We start from the raw sequence: 20019 nt of genomic DNA on the forward strand, positions 1-20019 counted from the left end.
CAGTCCTTAAAAAAAAAAAAAAAAAAAAAAAAAAAAAAAAAAAAAAGCAGCAGCTCATCCTTGTTCTCTAGGAACAAGTTTGAGTATAGAAAAAGTGTCCAGCCACCCACTTGAGGTTCTAAAAACTATTTAGCAAGTGTCCCCTTCACCCCATTTTTTTTGTGTTCCTTAAGACAAAAAAGCACCCAAACCCTGCAAAATCATTTTTTCCCTGGGAGCCGCTCCGGCAGAGGTGGGGGGTGGGGTGGGGGAAGGGGGAAGAGTGCCGAGAAGTCAGCACAGACGCTCAAGAATTTTCCTTCCTCCTCTCCTGAAGTTACAACGAAAAATAACGACAGTCAGTTCAGCGCGCGGCTCTCTGGCGTCTCAGCTTCAACCTCGTGCGACCAAGAGGGGGTTCCTTGTCCTGGGTCGGGGGAGAAGCGAGAGGACGCGATCAGGCGAGATTCCCCTCGACCCGGGCCGCCTCTCCGGCTTCGGAAGCTGCGCGCTGCGTCCGGGGGCTCCTGCTCTTGGCCGGCGGGCGGCGGCAGCGGCTGCGATTCGCAGGCTCGAGAGCCGTTGCCCGGAGATCCGCTGCCCGCGACTTACCTCCTGGCACCTCGACGCGCGAGGGTCAGGGAAGCTTTGCAAACAGCAGGAGGGACTGGATGCAAGGAGGTGGCCCTGAGAAGGCCAGAAGAGGAGAAAGGAAAGGAAGGAGCGGAGCCGGGGAGCCGGGCAGGCAGCCGCCGCGGGAGGAATCTGAGCGTGCGGCCGGCGCGGGGGGAGCGGAGGCCGCCGCGGAGGAGGCGGCGGCGGCGGCGGCAGCAGCAGCGCGGGGAGGGCGGGCGGCTGCGCGGACGCCTGCAGCTGGGTAGCTAGCTGAGCGCGCGGCGCGGCGGTGGCGGGCAGTGCGCGGCTATGCTGGCCGCGGGGCTGGACTGCTGAACCCACTCGGAGCCATCGCGGGACTCGACCTGGGAGGGGGCGCCAGCGCACCCAGGACGCGGTGCCCCAAGGGACCCCACTTCAAGCTGCGAACTGAAGCCCCCTGCCACCCCAGGACACACACATCTCCGCGCCGGTTCTCCGCTGCCACCGCCAGCGTTCCAAAGGCTCCGGCAAGATTTGTGCCTCTCCGGTCTCCCAACCCGCCAACCCGACTGCTCCGCATCGTCACCGCCGTCCCCGTCAGACTCCTCCCGGCAGTCGGCTTCACCGAACTTGATTTCTCACCTCCTCGGCCCCATCACCTCCATCCCCTTTCCCCCCGTCTCGCCTCCACCCCCCCAATTTCCTCCTCCTCGCCCCTCATTTCCACCCTCCTCCCCCTCCCCCGGCCACTTCGCTAACTTGTGGCTGTTGTGATGCGTATTCCCGTAGATCCGAGCACCAGCCGGCGCTTCAGCCCTCCCTCCAGCAGCCTGCAGCCCGGCAAGATGAGCGACGTGAGCCCGGTGGTGGCTGCGCAACAGCAGCAGCAGCAGCAACAGCAACAGCAGCAGCAGCAGCAGCAGCAGCAACAGCAGCAGGAGGCGGCGGCGGCGGCAGCGGCGGCGGCGGCGGCAGCGGCGGCCGCGGTGCCCCGGTTGCGGCCGCCCCACGACAACCGCACCATGGTGGAGATCATCGCTGACCACCCGGCCGAGCTGGTCCGCACCGACAGCCCCAACTTCCTGTGCTCTGTGCTGCCCTCGCACTGGCGCTGCAACAAGACCCTGCCCGTGGCCTTCAAGGTAAGAAGCTGCGGCCGCTCCCCCGCCCGCCGGCGTCTCCATGCCCGCGGGGCCCGGGGCCCCGACGGCCTCTGGGGCCTCCTACCTTGGTGGCTCTGACCCGAGCACCCCCCCTCCCCGAGTGACCCTCTTCCTCCGGATCCCTCGGCGGGCTCGGGACGCGGTGACCCCGCGAAGATCCCCTCTCCCACCTGTGCCTGCAGCCAACCGCCTCAGTCCCTGACCCCTTTATCCTTTCATTACCCCTCAAGCCTCCGGACCAGCGTTCTAACCCACTCCTCTGAGAGGTCTCCCCTCCCCCTAGAAGCCCCTCGGTGCCCACTCTGGGCGCCACCACCCCGGCTTATTCCACCCCCCCATTCCCCCGGGGTGGGGAGCCCCCGGCCTTCTCCCCCGGGACTCCCGCGTTCGCCCGGCTGGGCATACCCACCCGCCCAGCAGCGCGGGCTGCCGGCACCACCCCTCCCCCGAGTCCCGCGCGCGCTTCTACTCTCTCCGCTCCAGTCGGACCCCCCTCTGCCCGGCTTGGCGCCCCCTTCTCTAACCCGCCTGAACCTCGGCGGCCCCGGCCCCTCCCGGGCTCGGGCTCGGGGGCCAGTGTTCGTGGGGTGCCGGCGCCGGGCGTTAGCGTCCGGGGCGGGGCGCGGGGTGCCGGCTGCGGAGCGTGGGCCGCATGACCCGTGTCCAAGAGGGTCTCGGGCAAACCTAGGGACTCTGGGAGCGAGCGAGCGGGAGACAGCACGGGGGCGTCGGCTTGGCTCGCAGACCTGCGCCTGTTGCCGTTACCGGGAGGAAGGCGGGGCCGCCAGGGTCGCTGCGCGCCCGGAGGCGGGGGAGCCCCGGATCCCGGGGCGCTGGACCCTCGAGTGCCGGGAGGTGGCTAGTGGAGGGGGCGGGGGCTCGGGCAGCCTCTTGGAGCCGGGACCCAGCTCCCCGCCTCACCCCACCTGGGAGGGACAGGGGAAACCTGTGAAATGCCTTTGGCTCGCCCGCCTTGAAAAAGGAGGTGAAAGTTTGAGGATTTCTCTTATTAGTACTTGTGAAGGACTTGAGTCCCTAAGGGCCCTCCTGCTTCTGAAAGGTCATGGGAGGCTCCGGCCGGAGGTCTGGGCGCGGAGGAGCAACCCCCGAGGCCTGAGAGCGCTCCCCGCGCACCGCGGCCTCCTCCGCTCGCCCGCCGGGCCCGTTAGTTGGAGGGCGGGTGTCGTCGGCGGGAGCCGCAGCAGCGGCCCGGCAGGTTGCGGGTCCAGGGTCTGGAGCCTCTCGCAGTAGCTGGATGCGTCTCCACAGCGCGGTCTAGATTTCCCCGGGCGGACCTCGTCAGGGGTAGACCGGGAGCCCCCAGGGCCTGGCAGGCACTGGGCTGATGGGGAAACCGGTTCCCGGGCAGTCCACACTCCCGGGACCAGACTCCAGGGATGGAGGGGGCGGTGAGCCAGACAGGGAGAAGAGCATTCCCGGGAAGACGCTTCCGGCCCTGTCTGGCCTCTGAACTGGTAAAGGTGGGCCTGGGTCCTCTGGGTTCTGGGATCTGTGGAGAGCAGGCTAAGCGAGGCCTGGCGAAGTAGGAGGAGGAGGAAGGAATCCTGCCAGTTCCTGCACTGTGGACCCCGGGGCCAAGCTCCTACAGGCCACTGGCAGTTCCCAGTTGTGCTTCACAACACCCCCCCCCCCATCACCACCCCACGCATCAATTCAGATTCCGTGTGTGGGTGGGGTGGAAAGAAAGAGGAGTCCAGGTCAATTAGAGCTGGTTATCTAGCTGGGTCTTGTATCAGAACAGAAATCAGAATGAATTGTTCAGGAAAGGGGATGTTGCATTCTGGGGCAGGTTTCATTTTGCAGTTGGTTCAAGAAGTGTGTGTGTGTGTGTGTGTGTGTGTGTGTGTGTGTGTTTTAACCGTCACATTTCTCCTTTTATAAACCACCTATTTTGTAGGTTAACGTTTTCCTCCTTGAAATACGAAAAGCTTAGAATGGATGTGAATTCTAGAAATTAGAATTTCCACACAAGAGCTATCTTTTACAACGTTCATCATCCCTGGGCCCAGAATGTTCTAATTGGCCTTAAGCGAAGAGTGGAAATTTGTACCCCCCCACCCTCAAAACACAAACAAACAAACAAAAAAAGCCTGGATGAAAACAGCAAATACAAATAGATATTTTGTCTATAAAATGCCATGTCAGGCATTCCAAGTCAGGATATATGAAAATAAAATGGTAGGTACCTACGTTTTAAAAGATATCATTTAGATGTTTGGTGTTCTACATTCTGTTTGCTCTGCTAGAGGTGTTTAAGGTATAACTGTCTTGAACTATTCTCCTCATTTATGGTGCTGAATTGATTTTGAGTCTTGGTACTTTGGATAGAAATGAACTTTTTGGTGCAAAGATAGAATGCAGTGTGTTTGAGCTGTTCTCAGATATTTTGGTTATCTTTAGGTTTTCTTATTACCACCCTTTTAAAATTATTTTGAAAATAAATTGTTTTCTTTGCTATTTACCATCCTTATTGTTAATTACAGAGCAGTTTTATTTTTAACCAGTGAACAAAACCATAGATTATACATAGCCATATTAGATTAAGTATTTTAATTCATATTAATTAAAAAAGAAATTGAGTTAATTTAAGACTTGATTCACTGTGTCCTCCCACTCCCATACCTGTATTTAAGAAAATTCAGACAGATGGTGATAGCTGAGATCCCCTCAGGATTTAAGTTTTGTCTCTGCTGAAAAAGATGTGTAGAGGTGTGGAACATCTAGATTTTGACAACATTTTTTATTGTTTTCATCTGAATGTTAGTAAAAACAATCTCTCTTTACCTTTCTTTTGAGATAAAAGCCTGAGATCAGTAGACTTTCTACACCCTTGTAACATAATCAAATACATATGCAGCAGAGAAATAATATGAAGAAGTCTCAGTTTTAGAAGTGGTGACCACAATTTGGCTATCATATTTAGAGCCATGTACAAAGTAAGTTACAGTGTTGTTGGGTAGATAATATGTGGGTAAATATATTTAAAAACACAAACACACAGAACTTAATTGTTGAGAAATCTGGGATTCAAATCAATACAGTATTTATTGAACCCATATTTTATGTCTGTGACCCTAAACTCAGAATTGAAGAACAACATATTGAGTTTAATATGTAGTGTTTTGATGTGTTAATTTAAAATAATGCTTCATGATGATATTGACAGTGTATTATATTTAAGACATAAGCAATGTATTAGTGTTGTTCATCTGATCTTGTTTTGGGATTATACAAGAATACTTATAATTTGTTTATACTCGGCATGTAAAAACACAAAATCAACTAGTATGTTTTAAAACATGCCAAGTTGTTTATTGGTATTATATTTTTAACAAAGTTCTGCAGGTTTGTAGTGTTCCATCCTTCCAGGTGTCAAGGAAATGGAAATAAATATTTTTAACATTTCTTTCAGGTGTATCTTACTGAAAGCTTAAAATAGTTAAGGGATACTATTAGAGGATCCCCATGCCCTTTCTGTCTTAGATAATTCTTGTGACAAAGAAAGCAAAAAGCAATTTGCAAATTCATTACATTTGTTAATGGTCTGGTAGAAATAGGGAGAGCACATGTCAGCCTGGCATCCAGTAGCACCCTTAGAGTCAGAGGTCTGTCAGCCTTTCCACCATGAATCCTGGTGTTTAGGGCTTATAACTCAGTCGCTTTAAATAGCTTCGAGCTGAGACACTATGCAGAAATTTTAAGTCCAGATGTATATTTTAAAACTAAAAGTGGTGCAAGGCTATTGTGCTGTTTTAAGTTAGAGAACACTGGACTGTATATTTGCCAGTATCAAATGTTTTTCTGGCAATGTTAAAGAAAGAAAACACATTTTTAGACATATGATCTATTTATTACTCAGTTAATTCTGCATGTTTGATGATACCTTTCAGTATTTCTCATGAGTAGGGTTTCAAAATGATGGAGCAATTTCTATTCGAAAATAATTTTTTCGACATCACTGGCCATTTTCCTCTTCCAAAACAAGTATGCAGCTAATAAATATTTGACATTAGTGAGCTGTGTTTTCCTAACGTATGTAATGATCAGGTTTTTATGTTTTTGTCTTTTTGAATGTAATTATACCCCAACAAAGAAAAACATTATTGAACCTATTAAAACCTTATTGAATCTACTGTGAATTGTTATGCAAAATTATGTAAATCACAGTAGATTTCAGGTTGTGCGAGGACAGATACATTTTTGTGTTGTGCCTGTAAGTGCAATAAAAATTAAAGTTAAAAATTTTAGAACTAAATATTTAAAAGGTAATTGAAACACACAATTTTAGGTGGAAAATAAATATTTAAAAAATTTTAAGAAAAACTTCTATTTGGAAAAAGATATGGTTAAGATATCTTTCATTATATTTTCCCATTTGGCATTGTTGTTTGTCTCTTTTCAAAATTTCAGAACATCTATTGTTAGATGATCTAAGCCAGCTTGATATAGGGCACGTAAATTCCTGGCTTACACTGAAATAATTTCCATCAACTTATTCTTTGATATATATTTTTAAAAATTTAAAATGGTATTTTATATTGCATTTATATTTTTCTCTACAATTCAGTTAAGTTTTCCTAAATTCGAGGATAAATGCTAAAAATTAACTGTAGCATTTGTGAAACTTTTTAATAGTTTATTTGATGTTATCTCTAGATAACTACCATAGGAATACAATTTTCCCTTTTTACAATTGCTCCCTTACATCTTTTTATTCCAAATAAAGATTTGATCAGATTTTATCTTGAGAAAGAATTATATTTCAATTTTGCTGCAAGTACAATGTGCTAAATGATATTGGTCTGCAAGAGTAATTGGCTAGTTAAAATTAGACTTCTGTCCACGGAAATGTCAAAGGCAATTTTAATTTCCATACTATAAGACCACAAAAACAGTTTTAAGGGTCTGAGCTAATTCTGTATTGCTGCTCTTTTAGAGTAATTCACAGATTTAGTCATAAGGAGTCTCATACAAAATTTCAGTAGTTTCTAGGGTTAAGTATCCTTTTACCTTATTCTGTACAAGCTATGTATCATGTGATTTAAATGCTAGTTCTATTGAGGTGTGCTAAATAAAGGAACTTCTTTCTCTGTTCTGAAATGTTAGGACACAAAATTACTTCCGTCTTCTCCCTTAAGTTTCTTGAATTAGTAAACTGTATATTTTAAAAACACTTAGAAATGTAATTGTTCAGGTTTCATCACAAACTGTTCTTTGCAGAACGGAACTTTTGTGTTGGGTAGTATGGAAACAACTTTTAAAGTGTGCTTGCTCCTAACTAGTTAAAAGAACGATTTTTGAGTGCTCTCTACCCCTTAAATTGTTTTCCATTGCTTGGGTTTGGTACAGATGAAATGTGTAAAAATTTCTTGATTCTTTTGGTTTTCTTTTAGATAAACACAGTTGAGAATCTCCAAGGGAGACTTTTTAGCTTCAGAGATCTATTTTCTTTAAAACACTCTGACATATAATTATACTTTTGATTGATATAAAATCGAATACAGTACTCTCTCTCTCTTTTCTTTTCCTCAGAAAAACATTAGGCATTTGATTTGGTAGAGTGAATAGTAGAAAAAAACCCAATATATTTAGCCATTAAAATAGAGTTCAGCCATAACAGGAAGAGTTGTCACCACATTCTGTGAGCATTTCGTTTTTAGGCCAAGTTCTAAGCCTCCTAGAAGACTCACACAATTTATGATTACCTATTTGTTTGGTTATTAAGTGTAATACGTAAAGCATACCAATATTTAACATGGTCATTATTCTGTTGCTTAAGCAAAGAAAAGTGGATTTGTGTGTTTCACTCTTAGGGATCTTTTCTTTCATATTTTCCCATATTGAATCAATTTTCCTTTTCTTCTAACTAAAAAAAATCCATTATGTTAAAAATATGCAGTAAAATAATAATGTCCCAGAACTCTTGAAAATCTTTATATTGGGACAGATTTCTTCATTGTTTTTTAAATTTAGCCAGACAGAAGCGAAACCCATCAGCAGTCAACCTTTATCTCTGAGCAACACCAAAAAACATCTCAAGACATGAAGTAAAGAATTACATGTTCAATTGAACCCGTTCAGGATGCTTATAAGTTAAAGCCTGTGTTTAGCACACAGCGGACTTAGAACCAGAATTAGCCTCCTCATCTTACAAAAAATACATCATTGTAATTACACTCTACTTCTAGAGTATCTTCTACATTATACAGACTTAAAAAAATTATTTCCAATTTATATTGGAAAACTGTGGTTCCTGGAGATGAAGTTATTTGTGTGACATCATAGCAGATGTAAAAAAGAGGTGGGAAAAAAGAAGGGCCTCTTAATTTTTGGTACATTCCTTTTCTTCTGAGCAGTACAAACTTCTCTGCCTTCATTAATATGCTTACTGGTTCCATCTTTACTTTGACATCAAAAACTGCACGGCAGGTGCTAAAACACAATATGCTGAATATAAAAGAGGTCAGACTTTCAGATGCAGACTGGCCAAACGTGAATTTTTTCAGTGTTTTCAGATGTTCCCATTTTTAGCCTTGTGAATTTGAAAAATTGAAAAGCATATTGTCTCCAGTAGGAGTAGGACATTACCTCTATTCAGGAGCCCCTTGAAGCACTAGATAAAGTATGCAGGGAGGAAATCATGTTCTCCTGGAATTTGCCCTTGACCTGGGAGACTTCTCAGGTTGAATAGAGTCACCCAAAGGGTAGTTGGCAATTCCCTCTTCGAAAAAGTTGTCAGAAACCTAGTTTGGTGCAAGAACATGTTGCTTATGGAGGGATGCTGACTCAGCCTTTAACAGGTTCTCTTCCTTGGACTTTTAGCTGGTACCCTTGCAGACTCTTGGCTGTGGGAGGCGTTGCTCTTTATGGAGCACTTCTGTACTTATTTCAAAATTATTTATCAACACTTACTATGTGCTAGGTACTGTTTGGGCGATGGGCATGTGGTGGTGAGCAGAGTCAGTGAAGGCCAATCTAATATAATCTAGTCTCCTGGGAGTAAGTCTCAGAACTTTGGACTAGTGTGTCAAAAGCAGTAGATGGATCACTAAAATATGTACATGGAAATGAGGAGCATTTGAGAACAGTGGGGTTCTGGGGAAGTGTGTTCTGTAAGGAAGGCTATAGGATTTTGAACTGAACAACAAAGTGCTAAGGCAGGCATGGCATTGAGAAACAGCCTAAGAGAAAAGCCAGGGCAAAAAAAAAAAAAATTTTTTTTTTTTTTGACGAGTTTTTTTTTAGTGTGGTTGGTGGTTTGCTTGCATGGAACAGAGGGTATGTGGTAGAGGAGGGCTGGGGTGGGGGTCATGAGTGGGGAAAACTCAGCCCTCAAGCATAGTTACAGGTCGGTTTTATCACACTATAAAAACTTGCTTTAATGAGAGTATGTACAAATTGTATTGGGAGTCTGGAATCAGATGCTTAGGTCTGCCTTGTGGAAATCTCGACAGAGGGGAGAGCAGCCCTAGGCATAGAAGAAGAAAGATCAGAGGGCTATTGGCCAGAGAGGCAAGAGCTCGTGGGCGTCAGAGAGCAGTGGGCTACTCTCAGTGGAACCATTGCTTAGTCACCACAAGGGCATCTGGAAGTGGAATGAGGAAGAGATGGAAAAAATCTGAAAAGAAGATCCTGGAAGTTAGTTGAGAAAAATGATATGATCAAGAATGGATCAAGAATAGTGTGTCTCTGTGACCATGTGGCCTCTACACCAACATTCTCTCACCAGCCTTCCTGTGAAAGAGAGGTACCAATTTGCAGGTCAGCTGACCTCGGTTAAAAGTGTGACCCCTAGCCTTGGAGCAGTGAAAATGTTTGTGGACCTCAGAGATTCTCAGGATCCTTACTTGACTGAGTTAATCTGCTGCCGGTTAGCTGTTGAAGACTCAGGAGGCAGTGGTGTCATTTCAAAATGGCGGACGGGACAAGACAGAATCAATTTGTCCAAGGGCACGTTTCTTTTTTTTTTTTTATCTCTACCACTCATTGGTCAGTGACCATTTTCAGCCCATTCTAATCCTTGATTCGGCACCTAGACTTTAAGTTTCTCGAGAGCTTTGTCTATATTCCACAGTAGGGTGGGCCTTCAGAAATTATTTGCAGTGTGATTAAAAGCTGAATATGTAGCCCGAAGTTAGGAGATGAAATGTAGTGTTGGATACCACAGCCTTTTGAAGCTTCCATATCATCAGGAACTCTAAGATTTCACCTCAATGTCTTCTCCCATAGAACAGCTGACCAGACTTTCTTTTTTCAGCCTGTGATCTGGATGAGACCACACCTCAGGGGCTCTCCAGGCTGCAGACAGGCGGTGCCTTCATATGTACGATGCAATCTGCAGATGGGGCATCAGCTTTCCTTCTGTGGCATAATTCCCATGGACAACCTAACATGGGGATTTAATAAAAATGTACATGTATTCTGCGAGGAGTCCAACAACGAATGAAGGAAACTCTTGCCTGCCTTTGAAATGGGTGGACCTTGAAACATGGGTCTGTTTGAAGTGGCATCCTGACCCATATGCAGATGCTTCCTTCCTATCTGCCATGACTGGGCTAGAGCACTAAATCCTGATAAGACATATCATTTGCAATGGGAATATGTTCTCAGTGTCTAAGCTTTTCTGATGTGCCCTTATTGCTGCTGTGTTTCCTGTTTTATGTAGGTGGTAGCCCTCGGAGAGGTACCAGATGGGACTGTGGTTACTGTCATGGCGGGTAACGATGAAAATTATTCTGCTGAGCTCCGAAATGCCTCTGCTGTTATGAAAAACCAAGTAGCAAGGTTCAACGATTTGAGATTTGTGGGCCGAAGTGGAAGAGGTAGGTCTCTGGCTTTTAATATTGATAGTGGAATAAACACATCAGGATCTCCTGTTGAAATGTAGGCTAGTCTGTATACAAATCAGCACCTTCTTGCACTGAACAGAATTGCTTAAGCTTTTATTTAAATATGTCCAGATGAAGTTGAGTGTTTTTCTGAGTGCTCAGGCTTTTTTCATTTGTTTTATGATACTGAAAATTCAAACAGTGTTTTCAGAAGAACTAGTCCCTAATTTCACTGGGCATGAGCACATAAGGTGGAGAGAACAGTTGGAGGTTCAAGTTCTGAATTATGAGGAGCCAAATAACTGAGTAAATTGAGTGGCAACGAGGAAAGAAAAAGGAAAGCATTGGATCAATTTCCTGATAATATCAATTTTGTTCTAAGTTGCTGCAAGGACAGCCAGTATAACGTTCTTCACTTAGCACATAGGTTACCTCTGTATGATTTAACTTACTCTTATAATAAGAATCTATTTTAAAAAGTCATAGTTTTTTACAGAAGGCTTCTTATTTGAATTGGGGAATGATGTGTTCCCTGTGTTACAGTGACTATATAGAGTGGTCTAGACAGATGAGTGATTAAGATTCTAAATAATTTCCACATTATTTTCTCCCCCTCCTGCATCTATCTTCAAATATTGGGAGTCCTTAAAAAGATCATAAAATAGAAAATAATTTCTTTTAGGGTTCTCATAGCTGTTTCATAAAGGGGATTAATGTTTTTTAAAAAAAGTCTCCAAGGAAACCAATATTTTGGCTTTTATTTACTTTCCTGTAGAGAGACTTGTAATGGTCCTTCACAAGAAGTATGATGCTCATTTATGCATTTATTGAATCTACTATTTCCATTTTAAGTGTCTCGATAAGAAGAGAGAAAATAGACCACTTTAGGATGGAGGTGAAATAAATTAGAATGACATATGGAATGACTTCTACCCAGGTTCGAATTAGGAAATGAGAAGCATCAATTTTTAAACCATGTCCCATAATTGCTCTTTAGTTTGGATCAGATGTCATATTATTACCATTGTAAAAACTTGATAAGGGAAATTCAAGCAAGGCTGTTTCCGATGAGTAGTTTTAGTTTACTTTCTAGGAACAGGGCCAAGAAGCTGTACTTTTTAACTTAAAAAAAATGATGCATGCTAATGAGATACTGTCACTGAAAGGTTGTTTGAAATAAAATGAGGCTCAGAGCCTCTGGTAGACTCAAAACTAAAGGTGGTTATCTCTGCATCAGATTTAGTTTACTTTCATTAAAAGGAAAAAAGACACATCCTATCTCACTGTTGACTGATTAGGTGTGAAGTGTGTGCATTCTTTTTTTTTTTTCTTTTTCTGTTATTGGTGCAGGTCCACAGTACAATGAAAGTTTCTCTCTTTTCTAGTAGAAATCAAGAAAGCTTTGAACAGGATGATTTACCTGCATGCTCTGAACTGTATCTTTCTCCTTATGTGACATTAATTTTGTTTTTAATTGGAGTAATGAATTTCAGTATTTAGAAGACTGGATACTACCTTACAGAGTCAAGCTAGTGTTTCCATTTACCTTGCTTTTGTATTATATAGATGCTGCATAACTTTTCTCTGATCAATTTGAGTAGAAACTATGGCAAAGTGATAGTGTACTTTGTAAACCCTCAACATATTTATTTAAGAAACTTCAAAGAGAAACAAAGGGTGTGCACTGTTTTACTATATTGGCTTTCTGAGTTTTGGCTGGTTTCCCAAATAGCAATTTTTATATTTAAAAAAAAAAAAAAAAGACAGACTTAACTGCTTGCAGACTTTTCACGCATGGAAGATGAAGAAAGCTTCTTTTGATGAAGTGTAATTATGTCCAAACAGAGCTGACCCCCTCCCCCTATATTTCTTATGATCTTAACTGAAGAAAGTAGGATTTTTCCTTTGAAGCAGCCGGGACTTGGTGGAGGATCTGAAATGCTACAGTCTGCTGCCAGAGGCAGGATGGAGAAATTGGTCCAGACTTGTCTTCGAGACTTAGATTGGGGGCGGGAGGGGGGCGGGGGAGTGGGTGGAGAGAGAAAGAAAAATTGATTTATCGCTAATAATAGATTTTTATATCATGACATTAATGTTATATGAAAGGAATCAGTAATATCAAGCTGAAATGAAGAGGACGAAAGGAGAGAGAACACTGATAAGAGATACCATTCTTTGGGGGAAAAAAAAAGAAAAAAGGTCAGTTTTTCAGTGGCAGGAAACCCTTTAACCTGCCTGTGTACCTGACCTGCTTTCTAAAAACAAAACAAAACAAACTCCTTCCAGCTTCATCTCTGATTTTTACATTTCTACATTTCTCTTAAATGATGAAGTCTGGATCATCATGTTGCTACCATTGTATCTCCCCCCCCCCCCAGCTATTTACAATTTTCTATTTTGAGTAGCATGAAAAAATAATACAAAATTTCTTAAATGTTAACACTTTTTCTTTTCAGTGGTAGAGAGATAAATTCTCAGAAATAGAAAAACAGTTTTAGATATATAAAGGAGTTATTTCACTACTTACTTTGTCATTATGGGTTAACTGATGACTTTTGAAAATGCTTTGAATTAAAATTCACAGAGCATCTGTGAAACTTGCATCAAGTTAGGAGTGGCTTATCTTTTTTTTATTGTCCCCCCCTTTTTTTTCCTCCTTTGCATTTTATTTATTTATTTTTAAGGATTTTATTTATTTATTATTAGACAGAGATCACAAGTAGGCAGAGAGGCAGGCAGAGAGAGAGGAGGAAGCAGGCTCCCTGCTGAGCAGAGAGCCCGATGCGGGGCTTGATCCCAGGACCCTGGGATCATGACCTGAGCCTAAGGCAGAGGCTTTAACCCACTGAGCCACCCAGGCGCCCCCTCCTTTGCATTTTAAACAAAAGTATTTGTTTGCTATTTCAGCAGAAATATTTGGTCCTTAAGTTTTCTTGCTGTGTGTCCACACTTCTACATCAAACATGCTGCTTGTGGTCTACAAGCAGTTTGAAGCACCTACAGTGTACAGAGCTCGGTACTGTATCACTCCAAGATACAATCCTTGCTTTTAGTTTTATCCTATCGACTGTCCCTGATAGCCTCTCGAGTTAGGTTAGAATTGTCTTTCAGTGACCGTGCCTGTATTTATCTTGGAGAATATATGACTCCAGGACATATTTTGGAACTAGTTCCTAGCTGAAGCCAAGGATGATATAATTAGTTGTCATTAGTGCTAGCTAGCTAGCTCCCTCGGTAGAAGTCAGCATTTTTATCACTTCTGCAAAGTAGTAAACAATGGAATTTAGAAAAAGGTTTTTTTTTTTAATTTTTAAGCAAAATTTAAGTAAATCATGAGTACTCAAATAAATATTTGGCTTAGGAGATGCATTGTTATTTGTGAGGTGAAAAACCAATTACTCAGTTGGGTAGTAGTTTCTGGAAGTTTCTTGAACACTATGTTCATGTTCCTCCTGAAGGGGCAGTAAGAGGTAGAGAGAACCTCCTTAATTTTTATTTTAGTTGTCAAAGTACATTTTGATCTTTAGGATTTGATTTTAGAAGATTGCAGTGATACTTCCTCTCCCCCAAACCCACCTCTTTTAAAAAGGAATTTTTACTGGTTCTGCTTTGAACATGTAGGTGCTTTATACTTACAGGGTAAATTTTATATTGGTTTTTGTTTTTACACAAGGTGTTTGAATTTGGGAGAAGCATTGATGACTTAATATCTGAACGAAGATATGAAAGCCTCAAGTAGAAATATTCTCAGAACCGGTTTCGATAAGTTCACGAGTCTGAATAACACTAGCAGGTCATTTAGACTTATTTAAGGACAAGTGAGATATATACATCCTTGCTTTGTTAAGATCTGTGCCAAGGATGACAGCTGCCTTGCTAACCAGCCTTGTAGAAGTGCAGTCCTGGCTCACAGACCACTGATCTGACCCAGAATGGCGTCTTGTATGGTTTAATCTCACTTACCTTTTAATCTAGGGGTTCAGCCCATTCACTCCCCGAGCTCTCTACATTGTTTTGAGTTCTCTATCTGGATCTCTATCAGATCTCTTCAGCTTTCTGATCTCCCATTCTGTACACTTGGGAGTTTTCTGTAACTAGTTCAGATTGCCAGCTGCCTTTTTCTTCCAGTTAGCCCTAATGTTTATAATAAATCCTCTGGTTCCTAACCAGACAATTGCATTTCTTTAAACCCATGTAACATTCAGTCTATAATGGATGAAATATGATCTATCAGTGACACTTTAAAAATAGATGCTTTCCTCCTCCTGGCGAGATATTATGCTAGTGGATTTATATCTACTGTTTCTTGGTCTTATAGAGCTGATGGGGACGCGTGTAGAAATAAATGATCTGTTAATTTTTAAAAATTTTCTCTGACAGAGTTTAAAAGAAGAGCACTCTCTTTAAGGCCTGGAAGACCTGGGTTCAGACCCTGATTTTTTCCTCTTATTAGTTGTGTGGTTGACTTACTAAGCCTCTCTGGGCTTTAGTTTCCTCATTTGTGAACTGCAGGTGATGAAGCTAACTGGAGAGGACTAGATGAGATATGTATGAGGTGGTTGACAGTTAGTAGTTTTCTAATCAGTATTCATCTCTCCCTGTCTGCTCCCCTCCCCCCACTTGCATCTTGTCTTTTTTTTTTTTTCTTTTTCCTTTTCTTTCTTTCTTTTTCTTTTTCTTTTTTTTGATACTGGCCATGGAAAAGTATAGCCAAAGAGACTTAAAGCTAAATATACTGAGTAACAAATGATGTGTGTCTTAAACATATTTTAGGAACTTCTATGGTCGGGGTTGAAAAGAAAACCCATTCACTAGATTTGACAGCCAAAGACCTGTTCTACATTAAGCCTCGTGTAGAACCTGTTCCACATTAAGCTTTGAGAAGATTGCCTTAAACTCTGCATTGCTACATAATGTTTAAGATTTGCGTTTTGATTTAATACCCTCAAGCTTTCAGTAAAGGGAAAAAACAGTCTCTGACCAAAAAAACAAAGCAAAACAATACGAGCTGTTTCAAGATCTGGTACAGGAGCAGGCCAAGAGCACACTCTGGCCCGCGATTGCCACGAAGGTTTTATTGAGTCACTGTTTCACGCCCACCTTTTCCTGTCTTGTAACAGTTTGCAGTTTTGACTATCTGACATGACTAACCGTTGCAAATCTAACTGATTACAACTGTCAGTGAGTCTGGGTAGCAGGGTCTGGGATCTTCTTCTGGAGAAGGCAGACATCCGAGTCTGCTCCCAGACTTCTCCCTGTCTTCTTTCCCCCACCTCTATTCATCACCTTTCCTCATTAATTTGAAACATCAGATGTCGTGTTTCAATGAAGCACACCCTCAGCTAAAAGCAGCAATTCTCACTTACGTTGGGAGACGTTGTGTACATGGAGCGAAGAAGTCACTGTCAGGGAGTTAGTTCAGGATTTAAAGCAAGGTTGTATGTTCGGGCAGGGGTGGGCAGGGAGGAGAAAAGCTCTGTTCCAGTAATGATGAAATCATCATACCACAGGCACATTAAGGCAGGACAGGAGACACCGGCTCCTGTTAAAATGATTCCCATAAGAACCTTCCTCTTTCATCTTCTTATTGTAGTGCAGTTAAATAAATGAAATGCTAAAGCCATGTGAAGTAAATAACATAATCAACAGTGATTTACTATTGTTCTCTCATGGGGTCATGACCTAATCCTAAATAAAGACTTCTAAAATTGTCTGTGTTTGGATGTGTTCCTGATGTTGTTGGAGAGGACTGGAAGGAAGAGAATCTTCCTCAAGTGGGCCAGCGTTTTTGTTTTCATTACCACTCCTTGCTACTGAGCTGCAGTTTTTTTTTTTTTTTTTTTTGGGAGTCAGAGCCCTCTTGTAGAGCACTGCAGTGAAGATGGTCTGGATACTCAGTTTAATCCTTCCCCAAAGTGGCCATCGGAGGCTTTCTCATTGAGAATAAAGAGCCCCATCTCTTGCTTTTGTTTCATTACCTCCTCAGACATGCTCGAGTGCAATCTGGACGTCCATGCTGTTCTGTTATCCCTGGTGCTGTCTTTTTATATTCACTGTGGATTTTCCCCTTTTACATCTGCAGGCAAGAGTTTCACCTTGACCATAACTGTCTTCACAAATCCTCCCCAAGTAGCCACCTATCACAGAGCTATTAAAGTTACAGTGGATGGACCCCGGGAACCCAGAAGTAAGTACTCGCCTTCCTGTTGGAAACGGTAAACAGGGTGTGTGGGGGACCCTATGAGGAATGTGTCCCTGAGCATTAGGACTACTTTCATGTAAACGGTTTCTTTGCCAAGTATGCTCTCTGCATGTGTTTGGACTGAGGGGCAGTTAGCAGAAGTTCACAGTTAGTAGAAGATCAAATTACACTGGTCAACCTTGCCACAGAATTGCTAAGGCTTACCTAACTTGGGGGACATGAGTGGAGAATTACTCAGTCACTGTAGGTGCGGGCTAAGACATTCTTCTCATGTGCTGTACACACTAGACAGCAGACCCATGAGATCTGAGGAGAAAAACAACAGACTGAAAAATCTTGAGCTTAGTCAAAAAGCATTTGTGTGTGTTTCCCATGGTCTAAGAATGTGTTTTAACTTTTTAGCTCGCCCACTCAATTCCCTTTATAAAGAGCACACTGCTTAATTACAAAGAATTTATTTGCAAATGATAACTTGCTTGATTGTTACAACACTGTTGTTTGGTCATGTTCTGGTAATTGTTATAGATCCGCCTTGGTGTGTTTGTCTGTCTGGACATCCAGAAGGTTGATCGGGCATTCATTTAAGAAGAACACATAACCCATTTGGGCCAATATGCATTTTCCTCCCAAATCTAAATAGAGACAGGTTTTCTCCCCAGTCCCACCCCCAAAACTGATTTGATCAAACTTGGTACAGCAGCATTTAACTGCATTTAGGGATTAAAGATTATTTGGTATATATGACATGAAAACTAATGTGCCAATGGAAACATTGAACTCTGCCTTTGATGAGTGAGTACATGGGAGTCCCAGCCATTGGGTTTAGAGAGTTTAATTTGGTTTGTGGTGGAGGTACAGCTGGCAGAAATATTTGTTACACAAGGATACACCTGCCTGGACAGTGAGAATGACCTATCTTCCCCTAAAAGTGAGAGAAAAGGACTGATTTTTTCCCCCTCCTCAAGTAGCATATCATGCAGGAGCATAGGGTGCCTTCAGTTCCTCTTGCCGCTCTCTTCACCAAGGCTCACTGCTTGTCTGAACTAGGGAGGTTTCCTGCCTCAAAAGCCAGTCTTTGAAGTTTTTCTTTTCTCCTTCTTTCATGTGTATGGCTTCTTCTAGGCTCACAGTTTTGGGTCAGTGCAGGCTCCATTCAGGTTGAGAATGTTCTGTTAGGCAGTGTGTCTCTGGTCACCCTGAGTCTCTGGTCATAAGAGCCAGTGGTTATGCAGTGCAGGTGACTAGAACAGAGCAGGACTGTCTGGTCTGGTGTGGAGCTTTGGCTGAAGTTCCTGAACTGCCATATTCAGGGGAATATGTCTTGTGATGGAAGCCACATGTTATCTAATTAGCCCTTGAGTTCCTGAAAAGGCAGGGACATCCATTTCAGTCTTGTGTAAAGCAGGACAGTAGTCTTTTAACACTTCTAATACTTATCTTTTAAAGATGTTTCCTGCTGATCTCAGCAGCTCTTCTCACTTCTTGGAAAAACCATTATTGTGTGTGTGTGTGTATGTGTGCACCTCTGTTTGTGTATGTGTCCATACACTCAAGAGTGATAGTTGTGAGAGGAAATAGGGAAAGGTGGGTGGGTGCAGCCCTGTTCTGAAAGGGGCGACAGAAGGTGAGGAAATGGGGTAGCTTTGGGAAAGTCACTTCTCTCAGGTGAGGATACCATTTCCTAATTCCCAAGAGGTTATTGGCAGAATTAATTGGCTGATAGGCTTGCTGTCCTGTAAAGGCAGAGAAGTGCTCTGAAAGCAAGGAGGGTCCAGGATAGAGGGGCAGATGGTGTATATGTGACCTGAGTTTGGGCTCTGGGTGCTGAGGGTGGGAGGGGGAGCAGATGCAGATCATGAGTGGCAGACCACTGAGTAATAACATTTTTCAAGGACCAGAAATATATGTGACAATGTGTTGTCATGATGACATCATGAGGGGGTGTACCAAACTCAGTGCCTGCACACAAGGATGGATATGGTATCAGCAACATCTTAATCCTATAACCTTGAGTTTCTATATGGGATTATTGCCTTCTGCTCTGCTCTTGGCCATCCTGGGCATGGAGAGCATAACACAGTTAGTCTCACTCTAACAGATGAGGAAGGTGGGTGGGACTTCCCAGTATTGTTCTTTAAATTTTCACATCCCAGGTGTGAAAAATGCCCAGAATTTTCCATTTTCTTCAACTCTAATAGGATTTGGAATGACTGGTGCATATATAATGTTAAATGGAGATTCCTCCAGAATGTGGATTGGCAGACTTTTTCTGTGAAGTGCCAAATAGGAAATAACTTCTCCTTTGTGGGCTATATCTTCTCTGTCACAAGGACTCAACTCTGACAACATAGCTCAATTGACCTCGGCCAATACATAAATGAATGGTTGGGGTTTGTATTTCAATAAATCTTTATTTGCAAGAACAGATGGTGGGTCTGGTCTGGCATACAAGTTGCAATTTACTAACCCTTGCTTTAGATTTCAAACTGGCTTATGTTATTAACCCTTGACAGAGTAGGGCTTTAGAAAAAGGCTTTCCTGATGGGAGAGAGAAAAAGACAATGCAATTGTCTGAGCCGTCCCTCCAGTGAAATTATAATTCCTCAAATGGTGGTTGTCCTAGAAATAGTATCCATCTGTTTATTATTGTAATGGTTTGATGGAGTTGAGGATATTATACCATTGATTCCCATTAATGGAATTTTACTGCTTCCTCCAGAGATCAGAATATATATTGAAAAAGCTACTTTTGGTAGATTAGCTATTTGGACAAGGACAAGTTCTGGGTCAACTGGCTGGGTCTTTATTCAGTCTCACATAGTGATTAAGGGTGTGGCTTTGGTGTCTGACTGTCTGGATTGAAATCCCAGCTCCACCGCTGACTGACCCGTTAGTTGTATGGTGGTAGACCAGTCACCTGACTTTTGTTTCCTCAACTTCCTCATCTGTTAGAGTGAGACTAACGATGGTATTTTCTTCATTGGTTGCTGCCAATATGTTAAATGATGTAACATCCATAAAATATGTAACAGTGATTGTCATGTAGTAAGTGCTCATTAAGTCTAAGTTGTTACTGCATCAGTTCCCTTCAGCCTCAGAGGAGTTTGCTGTAGAGTTTTGCTTCTCGTATGCTTCCAGGAAATAGATACCATCTAGACTCTGCTCCCTTGCGTGTTACTTATTTTTTTTCTTGCAGACGGTTTTACTAATTTCTGCTCATTAGTAAATG

General features: G+C 43.1%; 1 protein-coding gene across 9 annotated transcripts in view; it reads left to right on the forward strand.

Moving 5' to 3' along the window:
- The first annotated feature begins 366 nt into the window (after nt 1–366).
- RUNX2 (RUNX family transcription factor 2) overlaps nt 367–20019 on the forward strand; it is a 223124-nt gene continuing 203471 nt past the window's right edge. For 5 of the 9 annotated variants that reach the window (XR_014312375.1, XR_014312376.1, XM_082733206.1 and 2 more), the window contains exons 1-3: nt 367–1718; nt 10426–10582; nt 16671–16775. Coding sequence is in view for 7 of the 9 variants with exons in the window: in XM_082733206.1 (XP_082589332.1) it covers nt 1350–1718; nt 10426–10582; nt 16671–16775 (631 nt within the window). In the remaining 2 variants the exon portion in view is untranslated. The remainder of the gene's footprint in view (nt 1719–10425; nt 10583–16670; nt 16776–20019) is intronic. The other 4 variants (XM_082733205.1, XM_082733209.1, XM_082733210.1 and 1 more) reach the window with 1 other exon arrangement.

Source organism: Mustela nivalis (genome assembly GCF_964662115.1).
Source record: "Mustela nivalis genome assembly, chromosome: 5".
Classification (NCBI taxonomy): domain Eukaryota; kingdom Metazoa; phylum Chordata; class Mammalia; order Carnivora; family Mustelidae; genus Mustela; species Mustela nivalis.